The 27,431-nt window shown below is 36.1% G+C and overlaps 1 protein-coding gene and 1 long non-coding RNA gene across 3 annotated transcripts in view; one reads left to right on the forward strand and one right to left on the reverse strand.

The window, feature by feature from the left end:
• The window catches only part of LOC117572084 (calbindin-32), a 31,297-nt gene extending 14,308 nt beyond the window's left edge, over positions 1-16,989 (reverse strand). For both annotated transcript variants that reach the window (XM_052004799.1, XM_034254680.2), the window contains exons 1-4: positions 16,825-16,989; positions 1,516-1,732; positions 1,060-1,145; positions 865-954 (exon numbers count right to left, since the gene is read on the reverse strand). In XM_052004799.1, coding sequence (XP_051860759.1) covers positions 865-954; positions 1,060-1,145; positions 1,516-1,666 — 327 coding nt within the window. In that variant the 5' untranslated portion in view covers positions 1,667-1,732; positions 16,825-16,989. The remainder of the gene's footprint in view (positions 1-864; positions 955-1,059; positions 1,146-1,515; positions 1,733-16,824) is intronic.
• On the forward strand, positions 7,639-9,012 carry LOC127565585 (uncharacterized). The gene is made up of 3 exons (XR_007954921.1): positions 7,639-7,844; positions 8,512-8,615; positions 8,676-9,012. It is a non-coding gene; the product is annotated as an uncharacterized LOC127565585 (long non-coding RNA).
• Positions 16,990-27,431: the final 10,442 nt, after the last annotated feature.

Genomic DNA, 27,431 nt, shown 5'->3' on the forward strand with positions numbered 1-27,431 from the left:
GTTTCACTCGAGTTTCTGGGGCGAAAATTGCAACGGAAAACTTTTGCCTCCATATTTAAGTGACGATTTGAATTTTGGTCATGTCGACAGTCGAGTTGCACCCAAAGATTGACAGAAGCGAGGGACGAAAACTTTAAAGTTTGCTCTTAATTTAATTATTACAATTTGAGATGCTTTTCTCCGTCCCCAAAAATGCTTGTGTTACGTGTGTGTAAGCTGATTCTTAGACATTTCCTTCGCAGTATTACCTTGAGAATGTTTATTTTGAAAAGTGGCTACATTGCGTATGCGCAACATTTCCAAGTTGAATAAATGATGAATGTGGGTGGCTGAAAGCTTTTTGAAGTCACATTGTAATGCGAGTAAGCTTGCACAAAGGGTTGTCCCAACCTGTCCAAAAATACCGTATCTCATTTATCATTCGCCACTTCGCCCAAAAAAGCTGGCAACATTATTAGTATTACTTTCATTGAAGTCGAAGTTATGTTACACAAAAGCTACATTCAATAGTCTGTGGCCGCTTCTTCAGCAATGCTGAGCCTCAATTAAAAAGTCATTTAAAGACGGGCGAAACTTTTTCGAGAGACCTTGACGCTGCCAAGACTTTTTCAGTATGGGCACGATGGCGAATGGCAAATGGCGAAAATGGCCAAATAAATTATTGAGCCCCCTAAGGAAAAATGGGGACAAAGCGGCAGCAGCAGCATCATTTAAAAAGCAATTTGAAAACAGCAGGCGCAGAGGCAAACAGAATGTCACATTGCGCATACGACATGTTCGAAATGAAGCATTGAAAAGTGCCCAGCTATGCTTAAAAGAAATGTTTTGTACTACTGCTAAACATGTTAAGTAGTTAGGTCTTACCTCTCGGATATCGATTTTGCCATCCTGATTATCATCGTAGGCCTCCATAAAGCAGGACTTCAGCTCCTCCAGCATTGTGTCAGTGACAGCCTACGAAGAGATAAATGTGATATATCGTGTTCATGAAATATATCAGACGAGTTAAGTTGAGATGAGTTGACAGTTGGCATTGAACTATGGTACACTAGCACTTACCTCGGGGCTGATGTCAGTGGCATTGGCGCTGGACACAAACTCACGCAGAAAGCCATCCAATTCCGTGCCCTCAATGTAGCCGTTGCCTATGACGGAGGAAATAAAGCTGACAGTTAGCAGAGAAGCAGAACATGTGCACTGATAAAATAGTTCGAAAATCAAAGTTGTTCTTGAAGCAAGAAAACGTATCAATTTCATGAGTATTTGACCAAATTATTTTTAAAAACCAAACAAAATTGTATACTTTTAACAGCACAAATATCAAATTATTATAAGATTAAAAAAAGTGTTAATTTATTCTTATTTTGAGAATTGGGTTTGTTTAGAATAATTTGCTTAATTTGAGTCGTAAAGTGGTCTTATTTTAAGAACCCAAATTTTAAGATAAATGTTTATAAATATAAACTAAACTTTTTTTAGTGTGCACATATGCTGAAATCAAGTACAACTACACACCATCTTTATCGTAGTGCGCCCACACATCCATAAACTGATTTGCCGACAGTTTCTTCAGTTCCCGCGACTCGGGATCACGATATTGACGCATAAAATTGTGTGCCTTCTCGATTTGTACGCGCTTGGCGGCAGCAGCTGCAGCAGAATCCATTTCAACTTCTTTTTTTTATTGAATTTGTTTGGTAGTTTTACTGCCGTGTATATTTGCTGAGGTTACCTACAAAATAAGCAAAAGATAATTTGAAAATTTCAATTGAATTCCATTTGGCAAAAAGTCACGTAAGCAGGTGCAATCAAAAATCACTCAACTGCTGTTAAAGGAAACTTAAACTAAAAACTTTTAAAAACCACAAAAAATAACGAAAATAAAAAGTGAACCAAACAAAAAACTTTAAAATTGTTGCATATTTCGCAACACCACAGCAAAGAATGAAAATTAAATCAATTAGTTTGACGGCAAGTTCATTATTGGCTTAGTGTTTGGGAGAGTGAGAGTCTCATGTGGCGGCAGCGACAGCGACAGCGGCATCGGAGGAGGGGAGCTTAAAATTAATAGCACACATAGACAGTGGGATACCAACGAATGACGTTCTTGCCTGACGGCGGCAGCGCATATAAAAGGGCAGCTAACAGGATTAGAGCACACAATGTTGTGTGCGTGTGTGCGTGAGTGTGTTTATATCCGCTACCCATGGGGTAGAAGAGTACTATAACTTTGTACCAACAGAAAATGTATTTAACAGGCAGAAGAGGCATCTAAGAACACCTAGATCTTAGAGACTGTATAAGATAGAGCTACAATTTTGGTAATATTCCGGCCACGCAAATCGAAAATATAACCAATAGCAAGCTTAAATAGAAATTCGAGGCTTTTGGTACAAACAATAATAACTTCAGTCCTTAAAACTATTGAAGGTCAGATAAGAATCAAAAAATGATTAAAAAACAATATGATATAAAAGATAAACTACTTCAGCTGTCGGGTGTTGAGTTCTTTTTTTTAATAACCTGGTATTTTTTTACTCTATATGATATTTTTTGAATTTAGCAGTATTTAGCTTTACCAAATATATATTTTGGTATATTTAAGTATCTTTTGGTATGTTTACAAATTTTAATATCAATATAACAAATATAGCTTTTGGAATATACGAATATATAACTTTTAACAATATTTGATGCTTTTGCACTGCTTTGCTATTATAGAAAATGGATAGCGAGTATTCAAAAGTCGAGCACACTCGACACTAGCTTACTTGCTTTAAGCCAAGGCAGAGACTGCTGCTGCGCACTTATATGTAAGCAGGAGGAGCTACCTAGACAACGTTTGTCGTCCATAAAATGCAAAAAGCATAGTTGAAGGCGACACTTAAATTAAGCCATGCTCCCCGACATTGGCCCCCCGCAGACAACGCATCAAAAGCAGCAACGTCACTCTGCGTTAAATATGTACTTATTTAACAAAGAGAATGCGATATAAATTGCTTTACAAACTAAAATAACAAGCATAAATTACAACGAGTGTTGCTGCCTCTGCTGCTGCTGTTGCCGCTGTTGTCGCCTGTCTGTTCCTGTTCCCGTTGTTATGTGTTGTGCGGTCGCTGCGGGCATTGAAACAAAAGGAAAAAAGACGAACCAAAAAAAAAAAAAAGGCAGATGACGCCGCAACAGCAGCAGGATGTGGACTAAACGTTTGTCCTGCTCGGAAGTTGCGGGCGAGTAGCAGTTTGTTGCGGCTCCTGCGGGCTCCTGAACTAGTCTGAGTCTGCCTCTGGACATGCCAGCAAATTCTAGAGCAGCTGCCGCTAAATGAGTTGCACCGTGCCGCACACACACACGCACATACACAGAATCAATGCGGGCAACGGGGGCAACTTGTTGCTGTTGCTGTTGTTGCTGTAACTGCTGCAATTGCTTTTGCTGTTGCTAATGCTACTGCAAATGCGTTTTCCCTACAAGTTGAGTCATGTAGCACTATCTATTCCAAACAGTTGCAGCAATTTCAGAGCCAAATTGCATGAGATTACGTATACGCACAGTGTGCGCTCTTCATACTGACCATTCTGTTTTGCTTTTGAACTTTACTCCCCGTTAATATTTGCTTTTAATGCTGTGCAACGAGAAAAGCGTTTGCTTAACAATCTAAACCATTTGGAATTATTAATTAAAGCGAAATTTGTCTAGTACTCCATTAAAATTAATAAATAATTTAGTAAATTGACATTAAATACTAGGTTTTAATGCTGCATTTGGTAGTGGCAAACCTAATTTTAATTGTAACGATTTGGCGAATTAAGATACATCATAATTCGCCAAATCGTTACAATTAAAATATGGTCAACACATATTCAACTAAATATTCATAATGTATAGTTGACTACTAATGCATTCTTGAATTCAGAAAATATACTTAAATTTCTAGAATTAATGTAGGATTTTGAGTTTGACTTAAGCCTTACACTACTTAAATATTGTCATCAAGAAGTTTTTCTTGATTTTATCACGTTTTTCTTCTGTGTAGAAATATTTGAAAAATCAAAAAAAATTGTAAATGAAAGTTTTTAAATTTTCTCCTACATTATGCTTCAATTTCATTTCATTAAATTGAGTTGTGTAACTTGCGGAATAGTATCTAAGTAAGCAACAACAATTGCAACACTTGTTGAACTTTTAGTACCTACCAGCGTAAAAACTACGAACTTTCGCTGCGTAAAGAACCCGCTTAGCTCTAGCTGATTGCAATAAATGCAACTTTAACTGCAACAACGAATCCAAGTGCAACTGCAACTACAAAAGTAAGTGCAATAATGCTGCCTAAAGACTTTTATACTGCAGCTATGTTGACATTTTATGGCTGAAAAGAAATAGCATAGAAAAACCAAGAGCACATAGCGAAGTAGAAGCCTTGGAGCACATTCTGGGTCAGGCTCATTAGAAGGACCTTCGCATTGTTGGCGCGCCGTTTGTTATTACAAAACGCATAAAGGAACACAAATACGAGTACGAGTTGCACAGCCTGCAGCAATTGATGTTGTTGCCGCTTTTATTGTTGTTGTTGTTGTTGTTGTTGCTTTTGCTGTCACTGCTGCAATTGTGGAATGGCATATGAAGCAGAAAATATATTTATATGAGTGCTGCAGGATATTTGAAAACTTTCATTGTGTAGAAGACACTCGAAAATGGCAAACGCTAAGCGCGTTGAGCATCGAAAATACAAAATATGGCATGCCACACACACACACACACACACATGAGCTAGCAAAATGTTATGGCTAAGCTATTTACACAACTCGCATACATACTATAGTTATAAGTTATAGCCTCTATAAGTTCAAGCTGCGATAGTTTATGCATAATTCACGCTCTTCTGTTGCACCCAGCTGTAATGCAATTTGCAAGACAAACTGCCGAAAAAGAGAAACTTTGAAAAATATTCAGAGCAAGCAAATATTACATGCAGGAAATTGGAAGAAGCTAAGACAACTTTGAAACGGCAGCAAATATTTGCATAGTTGATTTGTAAACTGCTGATCCAATTAATAGTTTGCTTTGATACTTGTGACCCAAATAAAGTTTGTCTCTTACTTGTGTCTAATTATTATAAATAAATAATATTAATATATGCTGGAAGTATAGTTAAAAATAATCTACTTCAACATACTAAAATTTCGTTAATATACTAAATAATTGTTTTTTTTCGACGATGTCCTGATTTTGCTTGTATAATTTATAAATAGTCTATGCTGTAAGTATAGTCTAAAAATTATGTACTTCAATATACTAAAAATGCATTAAGATACTAAACTGGTGTCTTTGTTGTTCTTGATTTTTCTGGTTTAATGTATAAATAATCTATACTGTAAGTATATGTAGTTTATTTTAATATACTAAAATTTTCGTTTATTTACCAAATAGTTGTTTTTGTTGTCCTTGTATAATTAATAAATAATCTATACTGCAAGTATTGTCTAAAAATGTCCTATTTCAATATACTTATTATTTGTTTTTGTTGTTCCTACTATAAGAATAGTCTCAACATGATGATATACTAAAATATCATTAATATACTAAACAATTGTTTTTGTTGACGATGTTCCATGATTTTCCTTGCATAATTAGTCAAAGTGGCCCGTGAAAAGCATAAAATATTTATATCTATTTTCTTCCGATTGTTGATTAGCGCACGCACTTGCCTAATTATGTGAGAGCCGCGGAATGTCAACATAAACAACAAGCATAAATATTTAGTGCGTATATTAAGTATACGCATCCGACATGAAAATGCCATAAAAATGCTTGTGCAGCGTAGCGAACGAAAACAACAAATATAATTTAATTTTTGCTTTTGCTGTCACACTTTTGCGAGCTGTCAACAACAGGCGAAAACAGCGACAACAACAGTTGCGGAAACGGAAATGAAGAAACAGAAATAGTGAAAATTCGTATGGCGAGACGTTGCGGCTTAATGGTCGTTTCACATGGCAGCTAACAATACCAAAACGAGACCCGCCAGTTGACCCAGGTAAGCAAAAAGCAAAACGAACGGGAAAAGCAGCCTGGGGACAAACAATTGTCAGGCACTGTTGTCGCCTGCGATTGCATAAGTCAAGACTCTGGCGTGCGCGCGTGTTAAAGTGGCCCCAGCCTGATGAGTGCGAGTCACAGCCCGAGTGCTTTTGCTTAGCTACCTGTGACACGTCCGCCTCCAGAAAGCCTGGACAATGGAGCAGCCGTTGAGCTGTGGGCAGTGCTCAGCACTTACCCGTTGCATGCTCAACTGTTTACTGCACGGTGCTAACTTTAACTGCATTAAGCTCGCTTCTCGCATTCTATTTAAGTGTTTGTGTCTGTTTATTTCTGCTGGTACTATAGTATTACCGCCTTCCAACATGATCTGACGGAAATGTGTAGTACATGTTGGGCTCACGTCCTGCTCTATTTATAAGTTTCTCAAAGGCTGAATTATATATTAGTGCCTTGAGTATTTTTGACGCAGACGATAGCTTTGTGGCAGATTCTATTTTTAGCTTTAATTACGCCAAACAACGGCAATTGCAGTGGTAGTAAAAGTATTAACAACACAAAACAATAATAGTTTGGCTTTTTGTTGACGTTTTCAGACTGTTTTTGTTTGGCCTTCAAAATAGTTGTTTTATTTTTCTTTTTTTTTTGGCTTCTTTGTTTTTACAGGTTTTATTGATTATTTTATAAATTCAATATTTGGCAGGCGACTGCGATTTCGAATGGCGACTCGCTATTTCTAATGTAATTTCTGTACAATAGTATTATTATTATTTATTTATTGATAGCTAAGTGTGCTGTCTGTTTATTGTAAGAATGGAGATAAGTGCAATATTAGGAATTAAGTTATGTACACATAATAATTACATTTAGCATACGATAGATTAACACGTTTTGTAGCACTGATATCGATGACTTATCGATATTGAGGTGTTACCGAAAAGGGAGAATGTCAAATGAAGCACAAGAAGAGTAAAGTAATCGTCAATTGTTCGGTATATTTCTTTTGAGTAATAATTGTTTTTTTTTGCTTTTTGAATATTAGAAATACTGTCCAGACTTTTTATACCCATAGGGTAAAAGGGTATTATAACTTTGTGCCGACAGGAAATGTATGTAACAGTTAGAACGAGGCATTTCCGACCCTATAAAGTATATTTATTCTTGATCAGCGTCAACAGCCGAGACGATCTAGCTATGTCCGTCTGTCTGCTTGTATGTCTGTCCGTCTGTCCGTATGAAAAACTGGATCTCAGAGACTTTAAGAGATAGAACTCTAATTTTTCGACAGCATTTGTTTTGTTTTCACGCAGATCAAGTTGGTTTCAAATTTTTGCCACGCCCACTTCCGCCCCTGCAAATCAAAAAAATCGAATAACAAGCGTAATTTTTTTTTATTAAAGAAATACTTTTGTATAGGCAAAAACGCCTATTTACTAGGGCTCTTAGTTGCTTTGGGCGACAATCTGGTACATTGTGCCGTCTATGGTATATTTTGAATGGTGTACTATATCGATATACCAAACGTACAATTTGGTATAATTTTAGTATTTTTATTATTTTCGGTATACTTTGAAAATAATACCGCAATATCTTGCCTTTATTAAAAATGGGTAGCGGGTATCTCACAGTCGAGCACACTCGACTGTAACTTTCTTACTTGTTTTCTACCATTTCAGTATTGCAGTGCAAATGTTTCTATTTTATATTCCATATCCTATGGTCTTCATTCGACTGGCTTTTATGCCAGTGATCTGACTGGCTGACTGCTCAAGGACTACGACCAGCAAATGATGAACCAAGTAAATGTAAGTAATGTTGCTGTAAAACCAAAGGAAAAAGAGACGCTTTCCGGTTTTACAAGCGGCTATATAAAGAGACAGCTGTTCATAGTGTGTTCGTGTATAAAAACTTTGTGGCTTTCAGCTTTCTACTGCAATGTGTCAGCCAAAGTCATATTCATAAATAATAATATATAAAGACATTCAAGCATCAGCACAGCAAACCACACGCACACTTGCACTCACACTTCTGTATAATTTATGTGCAGTGCAGGCGGAAGTTGAAAAGCAAAATACACTTGCACACACATTCATTCACACGTACAAGACTGACACGCTGACTGACAGACTGAATGAATGACTGAATGACCGAGTAACTGACTGACAGACGACAGTCTGCTTGTGCTGTTGTGCCTGCTGCTTAGCTGTTGAATTATGCAGCATATATTGTCTCTCTTGGTATACGCTGTTAACTGTCTTGCATATAGAGGATATACGTATAGTAAATGCATTAGATTATTAACTGGCCGTAGATTCTATCAGCGGAATTCAAGTGTTTTCAATAATATTTGGGATCTTTAAACTTATAATATTCACTATAGATGTAAAACCATAAAAGCGCTATTGCAAAGAAACACTTGAATATTTTGTATAGGATAAAATAATACAAATTTGAGCATTCCTCCACTTATAGTATCTCAGTATACTGAACAGTCTGTCATGATAAGCACGCGAAGCACTCATTACAGGGCATCTTGAAGTAGCGCATAGTTGACTCAAGTCTCAGCTGCTTTTTGTGTTGAGTTTTTTGTATAGGTTGTTTTTAGTTTTCCCTACTGTATTTCACTTTCATTACAGCACGACATAAGGGTAAGGGAAGAACCTACCTACCCCTATCCCCTATCTAACAAGGAAGGTTTCCACTTGCTTGTGCATGCGAGCGGGAATAATAAAGTTAGCCTTGGCATCAAAGCAAGACACTTAACAAGGCGAAGCCGGCAACAGTTGCGTCTTGACATTGACATTTCCATTTGGCCAGGGCACCACGTTAAAGCCAAGCTGAATGCTGAACGCTGAAATGCGGCCCAAATCAGCTGCCCAATGGTTTGAAAATTGCGCTGAGCTCACACGCATCATAAAAAGGCAAATGGTCCGCATTGATTTGCATGCTCCAGCCACCCTCAGCCTCACCCACTTGTATGGTATCTGTGATCCGATCAATCTGTAACCCAAAGGGATTAACCAATAAAAGGTTTGCCAACGTCTGCCAAATGCCGAAGGGAGCACATCTAATTTATGAGCGGGGCTAAGCCGAGACAGACAATTTATCAAAACACTTTGACATTGCCACAATTTTATTTATTGTATTTCGCTTCACGTTTTGGATTTGGATTTGAGTTTGGGTTCGGAGCATATGCTAATAAAAATGCACTTAAATGTTAACAACCAATTTGTAAAGTTAAATTGCAGCTAGATGCGACAATAAACCAAAGGAATGCAATTAAACAAACACGACTAGCAGTTGATATACACATAACTCTTTCGTTATATCTGCATCCATGTACATATATTCTATTTTATGTTTATCTTCACTTCGTGTATGGAAATAGCATGTGCTTCACGTGGCGTATTCTATTGGAATGAATTTCTTTCAAGCGAATTAAATAATTAGCGCGTAATTTACGAGTATTTATCCGGTTTCGTCGGGCACATGGCTACAATAATTTCAATATCGAAAATGTGCATAAATTTTAATTAAGCGAAAGTTGCAAGCAGCGTTTAATTTATGTGATTTTAAATAGCATAAATCTGCTATACACAGAACATGGAATCGAATGGTTTATGGCATTCTAATTTAATAAATCTCAATATTTATTTGTCTTTCCCCCGAGATGCGCTGAGCGATTTCACACGCTAAGTTTCGCAAGTGTTTGGCGTAATGTGAAATGTGTAAATCGCAATAAATTTCATTTTAAACATTTCTTGAACATTTCATACTTCTCGTATATACTCAATTAGCTGGCATTGCAGCAGTCTCTTTCAAGTTCAATGGGTTTGTGATTTACATTCTTGTCTACTCACTTAATTGGCCAAGTTGTCTGACCTGCATAAAGATACATATACATATACATATGTATGTGAATATGTATCTACAACAATTGGCGGATAATACGTAAAGATGTCTATATATAGGAGCAGCAGCTGCGTTTATATATTTTTTTTCTTTTTCGCACTCTTCAATGAAACTTCAAGCGACTGCCTCAAAATTATTTTTGGCCTAAGTCTGACATGTGAAAGAAAACATTCGGAATTTATTATTATGATAATACACAGGCAAATGCAAAATGTGTCGGTGCCAATGATGCCATAAAAGGTCAGCGGGGTGTCCATGCTCTGCTTTTCATACTGAACTGAGGGGGAATCAATTGCGTCATTTGTATTAAACTGGCTTTGGTAAAGGAATTAAGTAGATGGCTTCAGTTGTAACATCTTTGCTTAGTCAGGACTAAGTAAACAGAAAATTATAAAGAGGAAAACTGCATTTCTCTACAGCAGACTCGATAATGCGAATGCTGAATTGCCTGTCAGTAAATTGCAATATTCCATTATTCAACAGACAATGCAGCAAATTAGCTAGAAAGTGTTGTTAAATTCACCCATTAATATTTACTGACAATCTCTTGAATGAAGAGAATTATGAGAATTATTTTCGTAATAAACTGCTAATCAGATCGCATTACTCGATGAACACATTTAACAACTACCGCATTAAGTATACGCAGTGTCGACTGCCTGTCGCAAACAAGTGTTGGCAGTGTGCATTTAAACAAATGAAAGCTTAGGCTGCCAGTGCTGTATACTAATTAGCTCTGTGTCTGTGGCCACACACAGAGTATCTCATCACCTGGCATGCGCCCCTTTAGAATTACCATACAAATTTAATTAAAACAATTGCAAACTGACGCGTCGCTTGCACCACATGATTTTCTCTGACTTTATCCGGCGTATCATTTTATTTTATTGTTCAATTTAACAGAAGGCAGCCCGCATTTCAATATAAAAACAAATAATAGAATTATGTTGAAGAAAAAAAAATAATAAATCTAATTGCAAGCATGCGATGCGGCATTGAATAAAAGAGAGAAATAGAGATGAGAGTGAGGGAAAGAGAAAGAAAGAGAGCGACTGCGGTTCTCTAATTAAATTTTTTGGTTAGCTGAAGAAACAAGAGTCTCTTGAATAGTCTATGAAAAGCAACCAAAGCAAACGTCTTTTTGAATTCCGGTTTTCTGCTTTATTCAGACTTTTTTTTGTTGGCAAATCTTTCGACGCAGTATTTTTTACACTTAAGGCTACAGCGAGTTAAGTACATAGAAGTTTTCCTTCTACTTAGGGATATGTTGCTGGCACATCGTAAACAATTTGACACGAGTTCAATTAAGCTTGAAACAAGCAGAACTCGCAAGGTTGAATGAGCACGAAATGACTGGCAGGGTCATAAGAGATGGAAGGACCCATTTCAAAAGACAACTTAAAAGTCAACCGAACATGACTGAGTAGGGTCAAATGGGCTTCTAATATATTAATAAAACATTGATAATGGTATTCTAATATGACTATAGAAAAAATGTAAATTGCGCTACGAATATTTGAATTGAAAATTTAATTTGTTTCTTATGTACACAGTATTGAAGTAGTGTACTTATCAGTTTTTAAGGAATTATATTATTATTATTATTATTTAAGCATAGATTACAAATATATTTATTCCCTAGTGTAAATTTGTCTTTGGGTTATTGAATGAATAAGATATGTCGATAAAAGAGCTCACTTGATAGATCGCTTGAGTTGGCAGCACTGTGCGAAAATAAGAGGTTACACCTAACCGATAAACGATAACCGATATCGAACAATCGAAATGAATTGAAACTAAACTGTTTATATTTAGTACAACATTTATAACAACTTTTCAGTCTTGAGTGATGTAGAAGATTTATATCCCGTAATGGTTTATGATTTGTGCATATAAAATTCCATTTGCAAATTTGTTAATTGCAATACCCTGTTAAGAGGAACTTGACTGGGAAATGATGATGCAATAGTAATGTTATTTACTTCAATAATAATCAAGTTGTAAAAAATTTAAGATAAATAAAAAAAATAGTTATGTGTTAAGAGTTTGCTTTACAAATACTCTTAGTTTATTATTCACTTCAGGTGGATAGGATAGTACAACACTTGTTAAAGATATTTGTCGCTCTGCTGACTTTTGCCGGATGCTGTGACAGTTTTTGTGAGTTGTGTTTTTAGATGTTGTTTTGGAGCGGAGCCCGCGGGTTTTGTCAATTTGCAAATGGAAATGCCAGTCATTCATTTTAAAATAGTCGCTATGCTGAATATACTCTGGACATACTACACACCTGTAGTACATATAAACGTTTATACTATATAATACACAAACACACGGAGAGACACCTGGGCAAGGACACGTCAGACAAGTGCTGTCAGTTTGAGTGTTAGGGAATGATTTTATGTATATAAATAAGTGAAACCACATCACATTTCCATATAATAGCAGAAAAATTACTCAATTAGCGGGAATACGAGTTCGTAGTATAGTCTGTTAAACAAATAGCAAAAGTGTTGGCGAAGCTGCTAAAGTAAACAATAGAGGGGAAAACAACCAGCAATAACAACAATGCAAACAATGCTGAATTCCGGCTGCGTCATCAGCAAATTTCGGCTGAAAATCATACGGACATAAAAAGTCGGCTACACTGAAGATAATAACAAGCCGCCCAGCATTTTGTTCGGCCTTATTTGTATAAATAAAAATGTCGAACAAAAGAAGAAGCGAAAACATTTACGATTTTATAAGATTTTTAATATTATTTACCCATCGCTGCCATTTCAAAGAAGTTTTTTAATTGTTTGTCGGTAAAATTGGCTCATTAAATCTGTCGACGCCTGTTGCAAATGCCATTTTATGACGTCGCTCTTCCTTGATTAACAGACTTCCCCCCATCACCACCCTCAAGAGCAATCCACAGTTATCTGTAGCCAGAAGCTTGATAAATTGACCGACTAATGCCCATCATAAAACTGAGACACGCGCAAATGCTGTAAATATTTACATAGTCGGTACGTTTTTTATGCCCGCTGGCAGCGCGTTTGTATAAATAATAATCAAGAAGTAATAATAATAATAAATAATAATGGGCTGGCCAACATAATTAAACAGCTGGATGTCTATGCCAACCAAAAGTAATGGATGTGTGCAATGATTTCTGGTTCTTCCTCAAAACAAAGCAACACATGAAAGACTCAAAAGATTCCCTTTAGTCAACCAAATGACAGTCACACCTAAAAGTGTACTGTCTTCTCGATTTCTAAATAATTTAAATATTTTATTTTATATCTGCAGGATTTTTATGAAACGTCTTGAATAATTATAACAACTCACTTTTGCATAAATAACGCTTAAAAATTTATGTAAAGTTTGGCACTTTGAAAACTGTTTTACATTTTCAACACATTTGTACAGGGTATACGAGTATGTACGAAAAGAAAAACAAGAGGAAAATTTATGCTGATTGCCTTTACTGTTGCTGCTGTTGGTGTTCTTCAAATATTTTTGGGTAAATATTTAACGCTGCCTGAGGCAAACGGCAACACTTTGGCCCTCAACTTCTTGGCCAACTTGTAATTATAATAATTATTATTGTTAGGCGTGAAAGTTCCTTAATGGCACTTTCACTTTACCAACCTCCCCTTCCCCCTCACACTCTCAACACACACGCACTCCACGCCAAGGTTGCTTTTGACATTGTACAAAGATAATTTTGGAAAATTCCTGTGGGTTTGCCTCGTGATGTGTGTGGGTGAGGCATCTTGAATTAGCGCTTTCAAATTGTCTCTTCAAGTGGCGGCCAATTGTTAAGCATTACACAATTTGCTTAATGACAATTACAGTGGTTACACAATGAGGATCAATTGAAGTAACTATTTTGGTTAATTCCATGAGCTTGTTACAGGCCAAGGTCTCTCATTATGCTATGAAAGGTTTGTTAATTGGCAGTGCCCTTTAAGCTGATAATCTTGTGAATGAAGTCGAATCAACCTGTTAATGGAATAATCCACATTTTTGTTTTGAATATACATAAATTTTGTTATATGTATAATAGTTTATTTATTCCTTTTTTTTAATATATGAGGGGAAACCTTTTTTTCATTTTTGTTAAAGTAGAAAAAGATTTGGCTGTATTTCGAATTGGTAATACGAATAAATAACATAAATAAATAAAGTAGTTTACATAAAAAACACGTTCAATAACAAATCGAAAAATATATTTGATTTTTCAGAAATAAAGAGATCAACTATGATCGCAATATAAAATGTCTTATATAATAATAAAATATAATTTTATATAAGCAATTATTTTTTACAATAGAATTCTTTATAAAAATCTGTTCTTCTTTAAATTCTGTTGTTAATCCAAAATGTCTTTTGTCTAATATGATCGTTCGTCTAATAGTTTTGAACACGATTTTGCTTTAAAAAAAATCGTATCAGCAACTCATCAAAATATTCTATTCATAAATTAAAAGTTTTCTATTTCGTCTAAGAGGAAGTTGGGGATTTGTTAAGAAATGTAACACTCTACAATTGCATACGAGTATGTGTGAATCTAAAGTGAGTCACTAAAAATATTTATAAATCAGTTTTGGTGTTTTTATGATTTATTAAGTATACGCACAACTCATACGACTATAATAAGGCATCTGAGAATTGTTATTTGTAATAGCACTTTTCTTTTCGAAGAAGGCATTATAAAAGCCTACAACCTTAGAGCAAATAAGGCGTGTTGACTTCCTGGCGTCTTTCACTCATTCATTCCAATTTTGCCATATTTATTTTGATTATTCGAGGGGTATTGTTGTTGCCACAACGCGTGCACAATGAGCCGTCGCTTTTCTTAAATTAAGAAAACATTCGACAACAAGAGAGATTCAACAATATGTGTTGTTGTGTATTTTGGGCGAGGTTGTGTGTTGCTGTTGGTGCGCATTTGTGTTATTTTAATTATTTCATTTGTGCCAGAGGAAAAAACGAAGGAAATGCAGACGGAAGGCAAAAGAGAAATATGCGAAACAATTTCCACTGCGTCGACTTTTTATCTGCAATTTCCCAACCCGAAAATAATATAAAAATTAAATGCTGTTGTTGTTGACGCTGATTTTGTTGATGTTCTGTAGGCTAAGCAATGAAATAAAGCCTGCAACTCGCAATTGACTCAAGTGTGGCCACAAGCATGACAACATGTTGAGTATGTTAAGTATGCAGATGACAGCAATTAAAAGTAATTTATTGTACTATATACGAAGTATGTTACATGTAATTAACAATGCACTTGGCAAGTGCTTACGGTAATTAACATCAAAGAACTTAAAAACTTGTTGACGGCAACTAAATAATTATTAAATGTAGACAGTAAAAAGTTTTAGTGGCACTTTATGCTGAAGAATTAAGCTACTAAATTCAAGTATAAATTAAAGTTTATTGTTGTTTTCTTTCCTCAAAAAAAGTATTATTTTGTACGACAAATTTGTCTAAGCAGGCAAGCCAAAGTCTTTCACCAAAAAGGTATTTTAATAAAGTGTTTAATCATAAAAAAATAGTATGCTTCTCCAACAAAACTTAAAATTATAGAAAATATATCCTTATGAATAGTTTGTTCTACAGCGGAACACGCTTTCGAATGTGTTCAGTAGTGTCTATAAATATCAGTGAAATGTCACATTGTGCGTATCACCTGATGAGACGACTTCTTGACGCACAACATAACGTTCAAAGTTGGCGACTTGATTTGTGTTGCATACACGGGGGCGCAAAATGCAAATGAACATCTCGACTAAGACTGTTCGTGGCGGGGAGCAAATTTATGAATGAACATAAATTAACGAGACCCGAGCTGTCATAAATGTGACGGAGCGGAGCGGGTTTCCGACGAGGACCTACGATGTGTACAGACAGCAGACAGAATTAGACATTCCGACAGCTCTTGAGGGCACATTGTGTTAAATTTTGCGAAAGAACAACAAATACAGTACATATAAACAAGGACGTTGTTATGTTATGGGGCATTTTTAGTGTCAAGTTTGTCATTAAATGACTGGTGAATGCGGCGCTCGTGCCGTATACGTAATATGAATATAAATTACTGCTGACATTTTTTCGACCCTTTTTAATTGAAATTCAAGCATTTTCAATGCGGCTGGCTCCTTTATTCAGCTTGTTGTTTGTGAAATTTTGTTGGTTGTTGTGTCTTTTTTTATTGTTTTCTCGTCCCACGGCTTTATGTCTGCCAAATTGTATTTACGGCAATTTGCATAAAGGTTCAGCAATCGCAGAGCGAACCATTCAGTTTGCATATTAGATCCGTCGATTGTGCCACCAATTGACGCAGCCATATTTTGCATTAAATTTTTGAGCTCTCGGAGCTCTCAGGGACTACTCCGAGTTGATCGGGCTGCTGCTGCTGTTGCTGCTGGCTGCAACATTGCAAATTGTGGCAGCTGCCACTGTTGACCAACCTTGAGAAACGATTGGAATGCTTTTTGGCAACGCCGTTTGCACTTGCAGCATACAATAAATTACGTTATAAATAATTTCATGTGCTGTACTTGCAAATATGACAATCAAATTTGAAATGTGGTCGAAACGAAAGCCAAATTTAGAACAATAAAACCAATCAAAATTATTCAGCATCAACGAAATCAGTTGAACGTTTAAATGTATGTGAAGTTTATTTAAATGATATTAAATATATATTTCAAAGAATATCCAAAAAATTTTTGAAATTAAAAGAACAATTTAATACAGGCATTTGAAATTATTTCCCCCAAATTATTTCCAATCGATGAATCACATAAATTTATAAAATATCACACACATTCTAGTTAATTTGATAGATAAATAGAAATGATTTGTTTATAAAATATTTACTTTAATAACTGCAGCAAATAGTTGAATGTATATTTTTTATAGCACTTTCTTCACTTGATTTAAACAATCAGAAACTGTTAGAACGCACGCAACGATTTTGCTCTTGGTTTTGAGTTTGATATTAAGAAGAACCGTTAACGTCTAGAACCCTTTGCAGACTGCTTCAAATTCTGGCTGGCGAATGGTTTATCAAAGACCAGCAAATTCAACACACCTTGGGTTTGAAAACGATTTAAGAGACGACACTGAGAGAGAGAGAGAGAGCAGAACGCCAGAGAGAGCCGAGTGGAGCATACGCCGGCGACTTACCCGGGGCCAGCGAGTGTGTAGGTGCCACACAGTGTGGCAACATTGGGTCTGGCAACATTTTTGGGGTTGCTGGCAACAAACTGTTGAATTTGTTGCCAACAAATGCTCCGCGCCTTGCCTTTTGTGGTTTTCCAGGCATTTCGTAAACAAAAACAAAACGCAACCAGAGGAAAACTTCCACAAAGGCCGCTCTGGTGGCAAGTGATATGGAAATGTGCTTCGAACTGGGCCTTGACTGTGCCAACTTATCGGGCCAAGTGGCAAAAGGCAAGTGGCAAGTGGCAAATGGAATGGGGCATGGGGCATGGGGCAGAGTGCAGGTATCAGGAAAAACAAGTGGGTTGAGTGGAGAGCTCTCTTTGGCTCGCTTTTTATCTGCCATGCAAAGTGTAAAAATACAAATGAACATAATGCGCAAAATGATTTCCGCCAGTTCAACTTTCTCCGTCGATTGTGAAGTTGTATGTTTGTATGCATGTATGTGTGCGCATGAGTATAGATACTTTTGTATGTGTGCTCGCTTTTAATTGTAATCCCCTTGGGTGCTTTGGCTCTCAATGTTTTATCAGCATGCAATATTATAATTCTACAGAAAAAAGCAACTTTCGGCTGTTTTATAGCATTTGGCCTTTGGGGCTTAGCTCGCATGTTTGTCTGTGTGAATATGGTTGCATGATTGTTGTTTCTCTGTGTGTGTGTGTGTGTGTGTGTGTCTGTGTGTGTTTGTGTGTGCTCGTCAGGCAATGTCAAGTACAACTCATGCCTTACTGCGCACTAAAGCAGCTGTTCTTTGGCATACCCTGTACTCAAAACTACTTATAAATGGGTGTAAACGTGTTTACTACAAACATTCATTCAACTTTTCTCTTTGTCTGACAAAAGAACATATTAATTTGATTAAATTCTATAACAAGTTATGTAAAAGGCTTTAAATAAAAACCATGTCATATTTCTTTCCCTCATTAGCATATAAAATACAACACATTTATGCAAATCCTAAAAGAAAAGCAAATGTTTTGTTATCCGAATATTATGGAGCATCTATTTGTCCTGCATTTCCATATGTGAGTGCCCAATTGTTGTGCTGGTTTTGTCCTAGCGTGTGGCTCATTCATTTTTCATACACTTTTGTCGTTTTTCCAGCCTTTTCTCAGTTTTCTTACGCACACTTTTTGGCCACCTTTGTGCCCGGATTTGTGTGTCTAAGCCTTTAAACTTAATTGTTTCTGACTTTGCTTGACTATTTCTGTATGTGCCTGTGTTGGCCATGAGATACTTTTTTTCGACTGTCAAAAAGTCCATTACATAATTGCTTTGACATTAAACACAAGAAGGGCGCAGGCAAGCTTACCGTCTGTCCACATTTCTCCTGAATGCTTATGACGGAAATTACAAATTACAGCAACAAGAAATACATCGGTAAACTCAGCGCATTTACAGCTCATCTCAACTATGAAATCTGGCAATAAATTTCCGTTGCTAATGCGGCGCTTATCGCTCTATTGGGGCAGAGTAAGCAGCTTTCCTGAATCTCAGCGAATCATCAGATGTGCTTTTTTCCAGTAAACACAAAGCAACAACTACACAGCATGAGGAAATCGTTGTTTAGAATATGTTGTTAATTTAAAATATAATTAAATTGCTAATAAATGGCCAAGCATACATACATATATTGATATCTAGTATAGGCAAAAGTTTCTGCGAAGTTTACAATTGTTTACAATTGAAGGCACAAAAGATCGAAGAAGAAAAGAAATTTGACTTTAAAAGTGGCGAGAATTTGTTTTGTTTTCAAGAGTATTAAAATCATTTAAATGTGTAAATATGTTAATGGCATCTTGTGGGTCGTCATTCGCATGAATAAAACATTCAAATGTTAAATCAAAATAAATAAGTAACAAAATTTCAGTCTGAATCATTCAAATGCGGCGCAAGTTTACCACCAACCAGTAGCATTGAGACTGAAGGCTGAGGGGACCAGCCACAAAATCAATTGTGAGAATTTATTGCCTTTGACTGCCCCTCATACACACACACATACAGATACATACACATACACACCTACGCAGAGTCTGATGCATATTTAGGGGCTATAAAGTGAAAAGTTTTTTATTCTTCGTGTTCTGTAAATCGCTTTCGCTTGTCATTTATCAGGCTCTACTTGATTTCCATGCGAGTCACTTAGCAAAGTTCCAACAAAGAACATTGCACATAAAAATATTTCTATCATTATTATTATTTTTAATGTCAAGGGAATTCTAGTCGAAAAGTGTACTTTATAATAATTTTAAGAATTTTAAGTGCAAAATAGAAAAAGTAATCCAGAATGTAATACTTATCTGGTGTTTTGCTTCCACTTTTTTAACAGTCAACGTATCGTCGTATACAATTCCTTTATCAGCTAAGAGCTTATTGAAAGCTGCCGCAGCTTTTAGGCTGTCCTTAAGCTTTATTTATTGTTGTTTGCTTTGCATTGAACATCTTGCATTGTAATGGCATGAATCTTCTCTGGCGGAAAATTAAAGTCACGTTGAATATTCGCCAAGGAACTTTATCCTAAATATTTTAAGCTAATTAATTAATATGCAAACAATGCTACAGATAAATGTTGGCCACTTAAGCCAAAGGCCAAAACTCACACAAAACACCAAAACAATAAAGTTCTCTCTAGAGAAGGAAGACAGAGAAAAGGGGGAAAGACGTATTGAATTACTCAAAGGCAAAATCGAAAGTGATTTCTCTAATTACCCAATGAACGAAGCAGGCATGGAAATGTTCGGATTGTATTAGTTACTTTTAGAGATGAACGTGATAAAGATGTTGGTCATACGATAGGAGTGCTTGCAGACTTTTATTGTGAATAGTCAGTTTTTGATTTAATATTGATAAGATCACCATTGAATTGATTTTTATAGACTTATAACATCAACTCATTTTCTCTCCCGCAAAGAGAAAAACTTAAAACAAAATATTTTTAGTAATCTTACATGATACATCGATTATATTAGAGATACTATATGTCTAACAACAATATTTTTTAATTGTGGATGCTATTTTTTTTTTTTTATCATCTCTTCATCGAAAATCATAATCAAGTGTGTTCATTTCTGTATCACGCAACGAATCACGATGTGCACCCATCTCTAATCTATTGTTTGGCCTATAATTGGTCAGGTCCATTTCTGAATGGAGTACGTGCTTCCACTTGTGCTCTCTCTGCCTACAAATTAACTTAATTGTTCTGCATTAATTACAACATCTCTTGAGAATGAGTCGAATGAAATGCAATAAGAAATTGCCAAAAGCTACACTTTGTTCATTGAGTATTGGCGGTAAGCATAAAAACAATTTGTTCTTCACTCTGACATTTACAATTCAAGGCTTTGGCAATTTGTAAATCACGCAATGGTGACAGCAGCAGCAACAGCTTGAACAACTGCAAAACTTTCAAGTGAGTGTTAACGGCTTCCCAAACTACTCTGATGACCATCAACTATACCTACTCTTTCTTTTTCTCACTCTCTCTCTTCCTTTTTCTTTTCTATTTCGCTTTCTCTCTCTGCATGAGTCCTTCTAAATAAACGTGCTGCATAAATCAACTTTGGATGCCGTTGTTAAAGTCCCGCTATTGACAGATGCTCTGGACCTTTAGTCAAATTGGGCCTGACATCTTTTAGTGGATTTTGCCTTCACAAATATGCGGTGTTCATGTTGTATTTCACATAGTATGAGTAACCATGGTAGATGAATAGGGCGTATGGTGGCTGTTTGAATACTAAAAGTAAGCAATGATAAATTCAGAAAGGAAATAAATAAATGAAGAAGAGCTATGCATAAATTGATTCGCAGAAAGAGAAACAAAAATAAAATAGAGATGAAATAAATGTAATTAGAAAAAGAAATTCCCATGGTAACTTTTAGTCGATCATTCGAACTAAAACCAGTTTTTAGTTGTACAATTTGATTTTGTGCATCTGCTGTCAAACGGTCGCCATTTTGCGTTGACAACTAGTAACGAGTGCAGCTTGCGGGCCACCATTTAACAGGACACACACACACACACACACACACACAGATACACTTGCACTTGATCGGAAAATACGCATACATACTCCACATTCATCAACTCACAAACATTGACACATAAATTGTTTAGCTCTGTTTGATAGTCCTCAATTACGGTTGCAAAAATACATGCATGTGGGACCACCAGAGAATGGCAACTGCAATTTCGACAGTCAGTACATGATTTAATTCCCTTTGGCGGTTGAATAAGTGCATTACAATCAATTCACTTGTAAACGAGTTTCATTTGACTTAACACATATTGTGTCAGAAGCGAGCATTTATTGCATGTTAGAAATGTATACTCATAATTTAAACTTTCTTTAAATGTGTCATTGCAACCATTTCATTTCGCTCTCGAAGTCTTTTTAGTTGCACTTTTACAGATTCAGATTAGTCAGTTTTCTTTTATACTATGGATAATGGAAATGCTCTTAGCCATAAAGTGGAAGGAATTCAATTGGTTAGATTAGTGTTCTTAAAACTCAAATTTTCCTCTAGCGCTTCTATTTTATTTTTTTACGATTTTTCCTCGATTATTCTATTCACCACTTAAATAATTTGTACTGATTGTAAGATAAAAAAGTTAATTTTCAGAAATAAAGTGAGTCTACATAAAAACAACAGTTTATCTCCCAACTGTGCATTTATTATTGAAAATGACTAAAATACTTATTTACTATAGCGGTCTAGTGATTGCATAGCCTTATGCAAACTAATCCGCCCATAAATTAAATATTTATTTAATAGACTCAATACTCGAACGACACAATCCGCAAAGATACAGTTTTTCTCACTGCTTTCTTTTTGCTTTAAATCAGCTTGTCGCTCTCACTGTTTGTCTGTATCTGAGGACCGTGTCTGCATTTCTCTGACACTTGGTGCGACAGCATCTGCATTTTGTGTGCTAAGTACACAAGCGTTTCTAGCACTTTTGCAATTGGAATTTATTTATTTTGAAACTGCATATTGTGCTTCCACATTCTTGACATTGCTGCAGTAAACTAGCGTAAACATTGCATGTACATGGTGCATGCAATTTAAATTGAGCATTGATTAACTTGATAATAAATAAACCCAGTGAAGAACGCTGCTTATTATTATTTATTATGCAACAGCTTTGCAATAAAAATTGTATTTATAATTGAAATAAGCACACGAGTTAGTTTTTCCTGTATGTTTATGTTTAAATTATACTAATTTGTAATATGCGATGTTATTTATGCTGTTTTCCATGAAAAAGATATATAGTTTTGTGTCAAAGAAATAATGAGTCAACTTCCTTCCTATACATAAAACTACTGTGAAGTCTATTCGACTACGAGATACACGCTACCCATTTTCAATAATATCAACACATTGCAGTATTAAAATATACTATATTTATATACCGAAAATACTAAAAATACACTAAATGCTATATTTGATATATTGATATATTACTTCATTTCAAATACACCAGATTATCAGCCAAAGCAACTAAAGCCCAATAGCAGTAGCAGTTTTTCCCATAGAAATTTATTTTCTAAATAACTTCTACAATAATAGAATTGACCATCGTTAAATTGGCAGGAAATATAAATTATTGTTGTTATTATTGTATGTACTTAATCATAATTCTAGCTTAAAAAATGACACTTTCGAAATCTTTATCTCTTATAGTCTCTGAGATCTAGGTGTTTACACGAACGAACGGACAGACAGACGGACATGGCTATTTCGTCTGGGCTGGTGACTCTGATCAAGAATATATATACTTTACCGGAGATGCCTATTTCTATCCGTTATGCAGTTCTGACAAAGTTGTAATACTCTTCTACCGTATGAGCAGTTTATATAAGAAGAGTATTATTTGCTATTTCTAATATGTAATATAGACATGAACAAAGTTGTTATAGAATCAATTTGACATAGAAGGTGCTATCAATGATATTCTTAGTAATGTAATTAAATTCCATTTATTATACGTATTAATGTCGCGCTCTGTATTTCACTTCTAAGCCACACACAGTATTCACCTGAGTATCACGTAGTCCAGCACACTCGACTGTAGATTTCTTACATATTTTTCTGTATTTTCCATACAGTTTTTCAGTTGTTTTCGACCACAATCATGAGCATTGTGACCTTTATAAGAATTGTACCCAAGCAGCCACCTAAAGCATTTCAATTTTAATTAAATGCACATCAAATTCAGCTTACCGCGTGCTTGATACGCACGCAGTACCTTAAGCAATGCTTTTAAAAGCCACTTTGAAGTGCTGCCTTCCTTGGCTCAGACATGACTTGAGGGAAGAGGCTAAGGAACAACACACACTAACATACTTTCCACTTGGCAGTCACTCGTACCCCGCTTGGCATCACGTGCCACTCATTTAATATGCGCTCTCGTGTTCCTACTTGGCTGCTGTTTGCTGCTGCGATTGCGATTTTGCGCATCATTTGCATTTCTAATTACTGCATTCGTCGTCTCAGATTCAGTGCCAGTCTTGGTCTCTCTCTCGCTCTCAGTCGCAGTCTTCCTTTCTATGTTTTCTCCTCTTACTTTTCTTATATTTCCATTGTTTGTACAACATAATGTTTCAGCGAATTCAAGCTTTGCTCGCACTCGGTGTCGCATGATTTTTACTTGCAGCTGGAACAAAATTTGCATTTCGCATTTGAGATCTTTGTTTAGTTTTCCTGCTTGATTGTTGACCCTGTAAATTAAGTCCTTAAAGTGAGCGAGAGAAATTGCAGCATTGATTAACACACTTTCATGCGCTTAAAGTATTATCCAATAAGCATAAAATTCAGCTTCATTATTGAAATACTGCTTTAAGCTCCATTTACTGAAAATGCTGCTGGCCAAAAAAGGGGTGAAATCTTTGCGATTGGGGTTGCTTATCGCTTGGTTTGTTATTCTCAGCTTACTGATAGCTTGTACTTAAAGTCTGTTGCTACTTGATTACTATAATTATGTTCGTCTATGGTGCCTAATTACCGAACTCTGTAATTGAGCTCAGCACGCAATAAACGAGTGGGTTGCGTGGAGTTCGTATATTATTCTGGTAGTTCAATACTTAACTTGTTTTAAGGACGTAATAAAAACTTTTGATACATGATTACGTGCATAGTGTTATGTAGTAAGAATATTTGTGCAAGTGGCAAGAAGGCCACAAAAACGTTGAACCTTGAAATACCGCCTATTGATTTTATATGTTATGTAGCTCCAAAGACCATTTTAAGTTTTTGGGCTACCCAAAATGGCAAGCTGCACCTTGAGAAAACTGCCTACACCTATTAAAAAGGGGCAACTCAGCTGAATAGCAGCAATTGCAACTGTCACACTCCTTTGGCGCCATGTTTCATTTCCAGATTTTCAGCTTGAGCTTGAAGTAAGTCAATGCAACATTTCACTTTTGCTTATCTGTTTTTTGAGTTCGTATTATGATTAGAAACTTTTGCTGCTGCATTTCCGCTCAACGGAAATTTCTACTGATTTACAAAAGAGAAATTCAAGTCTTAGTTGCTCAAGTGGAAGACGTCAGATACTCGTGTTTGTATTTTGCTTGCGAGAAAAGTATGCTATAATTTTCAGCATTTCTGAGGGCAACACATGGGACACATAGCGTATACTTGATGTCGACAATAGTCATACTCATAGTGCTTGTTCATTTGGCCAAGATTGCCAATATTTATTTACTCCATGGCGTTATTGCATTGTTGTTCGTAGACTTTCTTTTCAACTTTCTCAATGTCTACCCAAGGCCATTTTCATAATAGTACAAAAAAGCTGCGACCTTTTAGATACACTATCTATGGGTAATGCATATTTTGCCACTAGTTGTTTGATTTACAGCACATTAAATTGTTGAGTAATATTCCATGATGTCACTTTATACAGCAAGCTAACAAATTATGAAATAATATATATTTTTGTATGAATTAGATGACAAGCAAAATAATTTCAGTGAGTCACTTATAATGCTTATAAATTATTAAGTTCTTCATAATTAAATTACACATTTAACATTTCCTAGAATTTGTCAGTATTTGGTCTTATTTACATTGCGCAAAAGCGTATTTGAGCTGCGATGTGGTATAAATATTTTTGTATTTTTATATTCATTGCGGCAGACATTTGCTATTTGCCATTTAGTTTTATTAGTCCTTGTGCCCTCGGCACTCGGCATATTCAATTTCGTTTAAGTTGAGTATGAGCTTTTTAGTTGTGGCTACGTTTTTGTAACTGTGTTTAAAGTGAACTCACAACGTGTCGTATACTTAATGCGCTCGCTAATTGTCTGTGTAAGTGCTTTGGATTACAAATTCATGTTTGCAGGAGAGCTATGTCATCAAATATGCAAAAGGCCGCACAATTAATATTACAAAAGCTTTCATGTGAGCGTCAGTGTCATTAAAATAATTATTGACGAGTGCTCGAGTCATTGTCAGCGTCATTTATTCAAATTATTTCCAGCTTAATGCCACATTACACATGCGGCCCAATGGCGAACTTCCATGTGTGTAGGAATTTGCTTTTAACGAGTTTGTTTCTTTTGACTATGCCATTCCCATTTCGATTCGCATCCTCATTCCCATTCCGAAAGTAAATTGGAAACGCACCATTTGCCATTTGCCTGTGGCAAACAAAGTGCCAAAACTGAAAATGAAACCGCACAAAAATAAAAATAAAAGGAAACTGAATGTGATTTTGTCGTGGGGCAAATGTTGACAAATTTTCATGGCACAGTGAACTTCCGGCCGTGTCCGGTTACTTCCGGAAGCCGCTGACTTTGTTGCCGATAAACAAACACAAGTTGGCCCTCTGGCAGCGCAAAGGCAGCTCAGCTGCAATCTATTCGCTGGCCAGAAGTGAACCCGTTTTAATTGTTGCGATAGCGCGAAACGATGATGCCCGAAACGTGGCACCAAAGAACAACAGTCAAGGAAAACGGACACTAAGGTGCTGCAGACATAAAGCGAGGAGGAGGACATAAACTCCTGCGGGGCGTTGTCCAGCGTTGATTTATGAAGGCAAATGTTAAATATAGTTTGAATTCCGTTACCTCCCAGAGCTCTGTCTGCAGCTCTTTATGTCTTTATCACTTTTGGGAGTTCACAGACACGTCGCCTTCGCCTGCCACATGCAAATTAGTGTGTGTATGTTTGGTTAGGAGGGGCTCTTTAAATGGATATTTAAATAGGCACCCAGCATGAGCGCTGTCCTGGCTCAGAATTTTGTTAGCTGTCACTTTTAATTGCCTTGTAGTAGAGATCTGAAAGAGACAACGACCAAAGGCTCAGGCGAAAGCACTCAGATGTCAAATGCCACAATCCTTGTGTCAATATGTGCTTGCCAATAAACAACCACACATTGAGCCGCAGTCACTACCAGCGATCAGTGTGTGTGTATGTGTGTGTGTTTTCTGATTGTCCAAAATGTGGCTTAGTTGATGGCTCTAGACTTGCCACTCAATAAATGAACAATGCCAAACTATTGCCAGCAGTTTCTATCTGGGTCTATTTTCCTAGTCTCGCTAAGGCTTTAAGTTGTTATTTCTTTCTTGTTTATGGCCTTTTAGGCTGTGGCTTTTTAATACTTTTCAACCCATAAAACCACTTTGGGCAACATGCTAAGTCTCCGCCCAAAGCAAAGCCCTCTTCCACGCCCATCCAACTCAAGACTAACTGCAGCTCATTAGCGCAGCAAGTGGCGCTGACAAATTTTTGGGAACGCCCCGTTGCATGCAACGTTTACAAATAGCGAAACATCAGCGTGCTTAACGGAAGGATAAAGAGCAACAACAAACAAAACCCGCAAGTGCAAAAGCTGAAAAATAAGCTGATAAAAAACGACAAAGCTTGAATTAATTAAATTTTCATAAATCTTGACAGATTCCTTAAAGCACTCTTTTTAAATTATAGCACAAGTATGAAAATAAAGATTATATGACTTGGTTACTTGGTTTTTTATACTCTGTAAAAAAAAAACATTCATATTTAATGCAAATGCAAATTTGAAATACTTTGCATAATTCTCTAACCAAAAATGTAAAAATGATTTATTTTTTTTTCTTTTATAATATTTTCACCCCAAATAGGTTATAATTTTATATTCGATAATTTGTACTTGTAGAAAAATATTAATGCCCACACAGAACATAAATTTACCCAGGAGCAAGGAACTGAGGCAGCCAACTGTAAATGAGCTGCATTTAAAATTAATGTAGCAATAGAGTTGGGGCCAC

Source organism: Drosophila albomicans, chromosome 3, assembly GCF_009650485.2.
Source record: "Drosophila albomicans strain 15112-1751.03 chromosome 3, ASM965048v2, whole genome shotgun sequence".
NCBI lineage: Eukaryota > Metazoa > Arthropoda > Insecta > Diptera > Drosophilidae > Drosophila > Drosophila albomicans.